Source organism: Montipora foliosa, unplaced genomic scaffold (genome assembly GCF_036669935.1).
Source record: "Montipora foliosa isolate CH-2021 unplaced genomic scaffold, ASM3666993v2 scaffold_413, whole genome shotgun sequence".
In the NCBI taxonomy this organism is placed as follows: Eukaryota; Metazoa; Cnidaria; class Anthozoa; order Scleractinia; family Acroporidae; genus Montipora; species Montipora foliosa.
In genome coordinates, this window is record NW_027179716.1 from 397,501 (window position 1) to 408,154 (window position 10,654).

The 10,654-nt window shown below is 37.9% G+C and overlaps 1 protein-coding gene across 1 annotated transcript in view; it reads right to left on the reverse strand.

The window, feature by feature from the left end:
- The window catches only part of LOC137988322 (putative leucine-rich repeat-containing protein DDB_G0290503), an 18,869-nt gene extending 12,120 nt beyond the window's left edge, over positions 1-6,749 (reverse strand). Inside the window, exons 1-8 of the mRNA XM_068834352.1 lie at positions 6,644-6,749; positions 5,407-5,527; positions 4,713-4,816; positions 4,202-4,343; positions 3,700-3,881; positions 2,934-3,105; positions 591-772; positions 1-122 (exon numbers count right to left, since the gene is read on the reverse strand). The exon at positions 1-122 is cut by the window's left edge and continues 38 nt beyond it. Of these exons, the coding sequence (XP_068690453.1) occupies positions 1-122; positions 591-772; positions 2,934-3,105; positions 3,700-3,881; positions 4,202-4,343; positions 4,713-4,816; positions 5,407-5,527; positions 6,644-6,678 (1,060 nt within the window). The 5' untranslated portion in view covers positions 6,679-6,749. The remainder of the gene's footprint in view (positions 123-590; positions 773-2,933; positions 3,106-3,699; positions 3,882-4,201; positions 4,344-4,712; positions 4,817-5,406; positions 5,528-6,643) is intronic.
- Between the last annotated feature and the right edge of the window lie 3,905 nt (positions 6,750-10,654).

Sequence of the window (10,654 nt, forward strand, 5' to 3'; positions counted from 1 at the left end):
TCTTTCGTAAAGACCTTTTTCGCCTGAACGAGGAGGTTCTCTTCGAACTAAATCTCCGAAGGATGCTAGAAGACCGCTGTTTCACCATTCGTTTCCTCAGCTTGTTAATCTCGGCGTAAATTCTACAGATATAAAGGACAAATAAAGGTTTGCTAATAACGATGAATTACTGGAAACACTATCCTCCGGTAATAGATTGGATTGAAACTGACCTATACGGATATCCATAGCATTGATGTAATGTTCAAAAACTGGTGCACGAACAAAAAGAGCTAATGACAGGTCTGTGGTTTTTGTCCACCAATATGGGGGAGATGACGTTATGTCAAAACAATCACTTGCGCATGAGTCTATGAGACCACTCTAAAATAAGGAAAATTGGGGCGCTAATCTCAATCTTATAATCGACAGAATTTCATCAGTTTAATTCACCGAAACGCTTAAAGAACACAACAAAGTTCTTCTAACTACATAGGAGGTAAAGGCAGTAACGTTTTCGGCAATTCCCGGTTGAGTCCACAAGATAGAAAAATTCTCTAAATTCACCAACCGTTCAGGTGATTAATTAATACTTCAATGTAATCATTTACCTGTCCCGACTTGCATTCAGCCGGTTGTCGATCGATTCATATTTTGCTACCAAAATATTGATAACACACTCCAACTCATCAGCGTCTGTCTCTTCCAGTCTGCCACACTTCATGAGGGCAACAGCTGTGTCGCGCATGTTCTGGAGCCTAGGCTTAGCTTTTCTGAAGTTTTCTAAGACCTTCTGATAAAATAATGAAGGAGCACGTGCACCTTAAAATTCTATTCTGGCAAGTGTAATCCGTCATGTTTTTTATTCACCATTTATAAACTCACTACTTATTCATGCAATGGGCCCTTTGCAGGATAGTGATCTCATGGTACAAATCGGCCATACTGGGACGCAAATTGCGCACTGGGACATCTAAAACAAAGCTAGTGAATCTTAATTTTCTTTGTTTTAGATGTCCCAGTGGGCAATTTGCGTCCCAGTATGGCGGATTTGTACCATGTGATCACTATCCTGCAAAGGGCCCATTACATCTTAAAGGCTTACAGTTGAAATTTATTCCTTTATTGTGCATTCATTAATATACATCTTCGATTGAAATGTACATTACAACTTAAAGATCGTCAAGATCTTACACTATGGCCGTGTTTTCACGACAGCCGTTGTCTCGCTTAGCATTCCTGAAAGTGAATGAAGGGGTAGTTTCTAAAGAAACTGTGGTGCTGCGTCGGTGGGGAAGTAGTATACAAAAATTTGGTTAGGGTTAGGTTAAGGGTTTTACATTATCAACTCCGTTGATAAAACCAAATTCCCGAAAGTGATTAAACGAGGAGAGCACGTGCCAATACAATAATAAAAGTAATAAAAATAGCACGCCTGTTTTATTTTCGATTTGAATAACCACAAGCGACTCCTCATTGGCCAAAAGGAATTGCCAACTCGCTTAAGATGATTCCTCAGTATTGCAATGCGCATCCTGTACTGCCCATATGGTGTGTTAATATTTATAGTGTGTAAGTCGATCATACACGCTGAAACAGTTCTCAAAACACGTGAATGACCCCTAACTCTTTGCGACGGAATAAGCGCGCTCATTCCGAAAACATGGCGAATTTTGTTGTTTCGATCTCCGATAATCGAGACAGACAGGTAAGATGGTGTTTTACTCTTAAACGAGCACGGTGATCTATAATTTTTATTGCATACTTTTGGTGTACCAATTATCCCCTTTAAATCAAAAAGTTATTTATTTTTTATTTGTCGGAGGGAAAAAAAGATATCGCTAAAAACGTACACAGAGCCCCTTACCCAGGAATGTAAATTATGATCTTGAAATCAACGGCTCGAGAAACGTTTTGAGTCGAGTCTTTCGAGTCTTTTTTTTCCATAACCTGTGTAACAAAGTGTTCCATATGATCTGGACTTTCTACCTATCAGGTATTTCGTTTATCTACCGCAAAATGTACCCTGAGCAGATGAAATAACGCGCGTGTTTAGTATGAGTACAGGCATCAATGGGGTAAGATTAGCTCATTATATCTCTTAAGCAAGCACGGTGACTTGTCTCTTATTTTAGTTCTCAAAACAGGGATTAGTAGGGAACATTCAGGGAAAGTTTCAAGAAAATCGTTCGACAACTTTTTTTTTCTGAGGAATCAACTTAAGCTACCTGGTTTGGTAGCTTAAATTCAATGAGAATTCTACTGAAATTTACCAAATCGCTTAACTTTAAGCGAGTTGGAAAATGGTCTGTTTTTAAGGAAGTTTCGGTTGTCACTCGCGAAGCGACCTCAAAAACCACTCGTGAAGACATGGCCTATATGTCTAGCTTTACAAATTATAAAATATGGCTAACACAAAAGCAAAAGAGAAATTTTACAAGCAGTTATTCTGAAATATATTAAAAGTATAAGAAAGAAAGGATTACCTAAATAGCTAAAAGATCCTACGAGATCGCAGGAATCAGTCAAGGATAAGCAAAAAAGCTCCTTTGGTGACAACGTGATTTCACGTGATGCACACGAAAGCCGATGTAGAAATTGATGAGAGACTCAATTTTAATTTTGCGCTCCGATAATCCGAGCACAATTGTGTGAATCTCCTTATAGAATTTTCAGAATTCCTTCGCGGGAATGTTCTGTTCCTCCGACAATGTAAACTCTATTTCTAGTAAAAAAGGGAAAAAGTGTGACTCATTCCGGGACGAAAGTCGACCCTGGTTGAGATTCGTTAAAGTTATCGATCCACCTTGCGTAAAGGTATAGGTAACGTTTGTTGTCGCAAGCGCGAATCACCACGCAGGTCGGTTTGCCCTATCATTTGCTCACCAAAGTCCATCAGTCTACTATAATTATCCAAAACAAGAAGAAATCACAGTAAAGCACATAAGACAAACCTGGTTTTCGTGAAGTTGCAGTCTGACTGCACGTATAGTTGTCCCCAACTTCTCAGGTTTATCTGCGCAAGAGTCGTATTCCATAAGCAACGAATCTGCTGCTTCAGAATTTTCATACCAGAGGTTAAGCTTTGAGTATTCCGTCTGCACTTCAGAAACAAGTGCATCAATACTGAAAGAACAAACAAAAACAAGATTCCCATTCGGAAAAAAAAAATCAGTCTTGGGGCATTTGCGACAACTCATGTTGGAACCACAACTCGACCAAACGTCGTGGGAGCATTTATGGGACCGCCGTGAGAACGTACAATAACCTACCACCAATGCGATCCAGACCCGGACCTGGCGACACCTAGAAGTTTCTTACAGGTACTTAGCGATTTTAATTTTAGGACTTGTAAACCAAACTTATGAGGTAATTCCAGTCGGACCTGGATACAATGGACGAATAGTCCTAAAACCGAACTGACTTTAACGGAACAGACCAGCTTGAAACGGTTGCTGGCATCACTGCGTTGCCATAACAGATGAGTTTCGGTGAAAGGAGGGTGAAATCACGTGTCCCTTTTTTCTTTACAATCGAAAAAAGCCCTTTCACTGAGACAGCGGAATACAATTCAGTCATCATAGCGAGTTATTACGGAACAAACAGCACTAAGGTAAACTGAAACAGTGCCTAGAAGCCGCGACATGAGGTGTTAAAAAACGGCGAAACCATGCAGGGTGCTAAAAAGATTCAAAGCAAAGAACAATAGAAGACAATAACCTGAAGAATGCTTTGAACACTTCCTCGCTGAGTGCATTCCAACGAGAAATAAATGCGACGAGATCTTGCCTCGTCTTCTCTTCTTTATTCTTTGGAATTTGCCCTTCCTCCAGTGCTACAGTACCAAACCTTCTCGCAAGGTTTACTGACTCCACTTCAGCTAAGATGTCGCCAATCAGGGACTGTAATGCGCATAAAAAATACAAATAAACTGAACATATTTCTATGCATTAGACAAGGGTCATTGATAAGCAACCTTACGGAAAACTTTATCGTCGCTCAATTTCTGCAACAAATTGCTTTCAAACGGGTTTTTCCAAAGAAGAATAGGCTTGACTTAGAACCTCAGTGCAGCTCTTCAGCTCCTTTTCCATATTTTTGAAGCTCTTGGCATTTAGCGAACGTTTTTTGTATTCTAGTAATGCTGCTTACAACAGAGCCCTGGCTTTCTGTAAGCGTGACCTGCTTTTATCAATTAAAAGATGACAAACTCAAATCCTACCTGGTAATCAGAGATATACTTTTCTAATTTCCCAAACGGTATACATTTTTTGGATTTCTTTCTCTTTCCCAATGCAGCACCTTCAATTTTAGATTTTCTGCTGTTTTTCTGGGTTTGAATTCCCTTCAGTGTTTCCAAATCCCTAAAATCAAACATTTAGTTTCAAAGCGTTAGTTTGTACCTGTCAGCCGCCAAGTTAGCAACGGCGATCAGAAGATCTTTGAACTTCATCTGACTTTCCAGGATTAACTTTGTCTTTTCTTTCATTTTCGAAAGTACTTAGATATAAATTCTGTACTTGGCCTTTCTTTCACTGAAATGAATACCTTCTGGCTGGCTGTTTTGCTTTAATAATTTTAGCAGAAAATTCCTTGTCTATCATTGCCTGTTAAAGTAAAAAGTGCTTTTCTGTAAACGGTATAATTTTCTTTTAGTGTCTTGTTTCCCGAGGACTTTGAACCGTTTTGCATGCCAATGTGAATTCCACACTGAGGCCGGCAACAGTTTTTACCTTGCAAGCTTGGCTTTTCCGTCCCGAATACTCTTCACATCAACCTCGTCGTTCAAATCACGTTCTCCAATTTTGTGCACCTTAAAGGCAGGGGTTTTGCGACTCTGCAAAATTAACGACTAGACTAAAATAATGAGTACTTGACCATAACAAGTGGGATCATTTCTACTCCTCGCAAGAATTCAATGATTATCTCAGAGAACTGGTCCAGCATCAGTTCATTCGTTCAAACAGATGTAGGTTGTAGTAGGAGCTCACTATTCTTGGTTCTTGATAGATTGCGTCATAATTAATAAACTCCTGACTTTTGCCCAGAAAAAAGCCGTACCCCACATGCCCATACTGACAGAATCTTCTACACCTCTCTGAGACATTATAGCCTTGGTCCACTGCTCTTGATCGTATATTTGTGCTTTGTTTGGATTTGTTTTGGGTGACCCCGAAACAAATTCCAAGCTTCTCTTTAATAATTAAGTGGATTCGTCTTGTCAATTGGATTTTTAACGTTCAATTTCAATTATTTTTTTTCCCTGATCAGTCTTGCAGATGACAACCAGCTATCTCCAGGGGATAAACAATTAGAATTCAAAAACACTTAAGATTTTACCGCCAACGGGTATTTAGGTATTCAGGGGACAAAAGCAAACAACCAAATCAAAAAAAGACAACTTTGACCAAAAGAACAAATACTAACTTTCGAGGAAAGTTCATCAGTAGAGAAGTTCGGCTTGAATGCTCTCATCTCAAGGTTTTTCAGTGTCTTGTTGACCCTTGATAACTGGCCTTTTAAATCATCGTATATTTGCTTCGGAGTACTAAAATAAGAAATCGTTCATTAAGGCAGTCATGAGCAACTAATACACGAGAATTAAATCTCTGATCGTAAGAAAGGAAAATTCTTCAGCTACAGAAGTTTATCCAGCTATTTCAAAACTACTGAAAGAGACGTCAGTTGGTTGTACTGAAATTCCACACCGTGTTCTACTCTCCTCTAAATGATTTTGCATTAATCAGAAAAGCCATAGGTCCAATATTAATAGCCGTAATGTTTTAGAATTTGAGTCCTTTTTTCAAGTTATGCCACATTGTTCAATGGAAAATTGTTCAATAATTGTGGGTTTATTACTTGTCGAGCACAGTTCTGTGTGAGCCACCTAAGGAACCCGCTGAGCAATTATGTGATAATCAAGTTTTAATTGCATCTATCAATACTACTATTTGTCTTTTTATATTTCTCCAACCAACAACAAACGCGCGCTTACGTCATATAAAAGTCCGCTTTGGCATGAAAATGTTTCACCAAATTTTGTCCTTTTGATTTGAAAGAAGCTATCAGAATATATAGTTTCCAATAAGAATCGTAAGGCGATACAACATGCACAGCTCAGTTCTTTAAACACTTGAGAACCCTGCAGTAGCTTCTCGATCTTTCCTTCCACTTGGAGAACACTACCGCAGAAAAATATTGTTTTCTTGCTCCGGAAGACAGGACGACTGAGCTCTCACATTTCAGATGAAACAGGTATTTCTTTACATTTTCCAAGCCTAGAAATTAACTTTCCTTTGTCATTGTCAATGTTTTACAAGATGCTTTGAATATTAAAGAATACATTTAGTTGATTGCATTATTGTTAAAAATAAACAATTTCATAAAGAACTGATCAGAAAAAGTAACCCTTGACATTCTGGAAAAAAGAAAACTCTACTCAAGACGTCTTGTACCGTTTGCAAGAAATAAAGCAAACCTGGTGATTTCTTTCGTTCGAATAAGCCTCAAGCTATGTAGGTTTGGAGCATTTGTATACCGAGAAAGAATCATATAACCATTGATGTGTACATAATTATCAGCGCAACGAAATAACATTTTTTTTCTAAGCTTTTTGCCTAGCGTATTAAAGAAAATTAGCTTTGCACAGCTCTGCAAACCCTACCTTTCACTAAACATCATCCCATTGCAAGTTTCCATCTCTTTCTTGCTCTTGGATCTGCGTTCAGAAGGGAAATGATATACCGTGGCAACAAGACCGACTGAGGCAGTGCAGTGGAATGAAAATCACTGGACCTAGAAAAAAAAGTTCAAAAAATGCATAAATTTTGTTCAAGATCATTCTTTGATAAAGGACGAACAAAAGAACCGTTTATTACGATTCATCGTGCGTTTGTCTCCCGCTACCTTCTAGTCAGGTGTGTGTCTTACTTGGAATGTTGATATCCTGGGTTGCAATTAGTTCATTAATTAGTCCTGTTCCGGTTTACGGTGATAAAACGAATAAGTGGTTTAAGGTTTTTCGTATCAAACATGAATTAGAAATAGGTCACATTAGAATAATCTATCAGGAATTTGCGGAGAAAACATCTTATTCCATAAATGACCGCCATTTTAGTATTCTTTTGTTTCCTTGTAAATTGGCCCTCCTGGCCTCCCTTTCAAACGTAAAATTGCGAAGAATATTTAACCTTGAACGAGGCCAAAAGGGCCGATTTGCAATCAAACAAAAAATACTAAAACGGTGGCCATTTTGGAGTAAGGTGTATTGGTCATTCCAGAACAATCGTAGAAACGTATTCCCAAATTACAGAATCCTTGTCGATCCATGATATTTAACACCTATGTCAATCACTGTGGTGGTAAACGAGTTTTCCACTCAACGTTTCGAGAAGTAACACTGAAGTGAGCAATGTAAAAAGATCACCATCATGTTCGTTTCAAACCAAAGAAGCGAGGGTCAATTTACATTTTTATTACAGGCAGGCTTAATTATGATTATTTGCATTAGTTTGCAAGTGACAAAAATTCACTTGCGTGAACAGTGCAAGTTGCATGCATACAATGAAATGTGCCAGAATTAGTGGACGAAAATCGTTCGATGAGATTCTTCACATAACGTTTTTTTCTCACCTTGGTCTTGTTTAACAAATACAACTAAAGTCGACTAAATATCAGAGCTACTAAGATAAGAACGATTTATGCGATTGGTCAAACTATGTTTTAATAGTATCGCTGAAACCATGCTGAGGAAAAGGCTGTTTTCATTGAAGGTGGCAAAACCCAACCAGAAGAAAGATTCTGGGAGAAAGATTCCAGATTTTCTCTTTGTAATTTTTTTAATTTACATTTTTTACATCGCACACAAAAAACCAGAAAAACGCACACAAGAGAAGATCTAGAAGAGGCCAAAAGTATAAAACAGAAGAGCCTAATGATAGAAAGTACAATTTTGAACACCTATGTTTGTTCTTAGCGAGACATTTTTCTATTTACTAATGATAAAACAATAAAAATGCAGGTAATTGGGTGGAAACATGAAAGAAGGGAATTTCATTTTTAAAAGCTCAACACTAATTTTCGCAATAAACAACTCTAACTTTTTTATTGCCTTCAACTTCGCTTTAGCCTTAAAAACTGTAAGGGACGGAATACAGTAAGTTCTGTATACCGTAGTACAAAAATTTAAAGTGACTGAAAACCGTTTTTAAGCAGTTACATGTATATGTATTTCCATTTCTGCCATATTTATGCAGTTTTTTTCCTGGAAGATGAAACTTGGTCATTGATAAGTGCTAGCACGAAAGTTTATTTTTTTGATAGTCAATGTGCTCTGCAGGCTGTTACCATGGTAACGCATCTAGAATAAAACAAGGCCACTCATTACTTTTTTGCAGCATTCGCTTACTTAAAATAATAGAAATAAAGTACGTTAAACAGCTGTTATCATAGAATTTTAACTTCGCTGTTTGACGTTTTTAAGTTTCCCAAATTTTTGTCTGTTGAATTTCCAATTTTATGTAGACGACTCATTTGTAGTCGCAACTATTTTAATTCCACATTTCTGCAAAATTTAATGACAGGTTTAAAGAGAAATTTGATAAAACAGCCAACAGCTGTTGGTCTCAAAATTTTGAACTAATGCGAACGAGTAGCATTTTGCTTGGTTCCTCTGAAAAAAAATTAATTCTAAAACGTAATGGAAGCGCATTTCCAAGACCATCGTGAGAAGACGAAAAACGTTTTCCAACTCGCCATATAAATTTGTCTTGTTTTTAAAAAATCCGCGCTGGCCAATGAGAAACTGTGTTCAGGCACCTTAAATGTGCCAGGGGCTCCTCCTCCGTATTATCGAGCATTACAAAAGGTGCATAAAAGGTTTCTCCACCATTTGCGACTGATAATAAGATTTATACATTTACCCTAAAAATCTTTCAATCAAGTTTCCAAAGTAACTTCAAAGGCCTACTGAAAGACCAAGGTATTTACTCCACCGATGGTGGTGTGATTATATGAAATCTAAATTCATCTTATAACACTTTAGAAACAACTTATAAGATGTTTCCAAGGGGCATGCAAAAGGTTTACAAACATTTTTCTACAGTAGGTGCACGTGATGACCTAACTGCTAGGTTCGAAAGTATGCTAGGGAAAAGTGTGGTTTGTGTGACTACTGCGCATTCACGTGGTCACTATTGCTATTGTGTTAGTTTTTCCGAAAGTGAGAGTGTAACAATAGAATATACTTCGAAGCCAATCCGCAAACAAAGAGGGTCAAAATTGGGACTCTGAAAACAGTACAATGATTTGCCGATGGTTAGCGAGGACGAAAGAAATGCTGGGGTGCCTCGGGGTTCGCAGCTGGAGGAGGATTTAACCTTTGATTTTAAGTGAGTTTTTTTATATCTTACAACAGTTACTTCTCGCAGCATTCATATTTTGTTTCTAACCGACCAATTGAGCCCGTTCGTGAGTTTAACGAAGCTGTTGAGGGAAAACATTAGCCTCGTCCACCTTGTAGGAATATTGAACCCATCTGGGAGATAAACAAGGCTTCCAAAATTTTGGAATTTCAAGTAGCACGTAATTGACAAACTATAGATGGTTTTTACAGTGAGTTCATCAAATTCGCAAAGTCCTCTGAATTTTTATCCATAGGAGGTTGAAGATGACAAAGAATAAATCTTTTTTCAAGTTTCCAGTTCCGCGACTTCTTCCATTTTCGAATATACAGCATTATGAATTGTCACCTTACGTGACACCATGACACAAAGCTATTTGATTGAAAGAAATGTCTATCCCTATGAATGTCAGCAATTCAAGTCTTTCAGGTACATTGCGAGATGTGTTCATACACATATATTTTATATTTTGGGCAAAAAGTAAGAATGTTAACCGCAAAGTGAAGTCCAGATGTTTTCGTTGTTCCTCATGTGATAACATGGCACTGACGTGGCATCTCCATACTCTATTTTTAAGTTGCGTGAAACGCTTCGAAAAATAACCCAGAAACGATGTGCCATACAGACCTGAGAATTCGAGGTGGTTTATAAATTTATCTCCTGCGACATTCCAAGTTTTTGGCCTTTTTCATCGAACGGTTTCGAATTCGTTTTTGTTGCGTGACAGTGAAAACAATGTTGTGCATGTGTATATGTGAATGTCGAGAAACTATCGATATGAAAGGTGGGGATTCATTCCCAGAGTTCGGCTACCCCAATTCACATAACAGAATATTCAACAAATATTCTACTTCTTCCATATTTTCCTCTTGTACTTCTCCGCAGTAGTCACATGCGCCTCTTGAGCGCCTATTTGTAAATATGCTTGAAGCCATCTTGCTATTTGTGTGGAGTGTGAATGTACGGAATCTGATGTAATCTTCGCGAACGTTAAGGGGGGTGGCTCTTAACTACCAATCCGTTGTCATAGACCCCTTCAAATAGTCATTTCTCGAATTCCTTTAACTCTACAGAAATACTTTTTTGCCAAATATGTTTTATCTAACATACCTTTGTATGATTCGACTCACAAACATACTAGGTCAATCACGTGACCAAAACAGAAAATGCCTAAAAACTCAGCGAGTTAACTCTGTTGTTCTCAGTTTTTTAACGCAACGGTATGAAAACATTCTAACACAAAATCTGTAGCATGGATTTTAAAAGAAGTTATT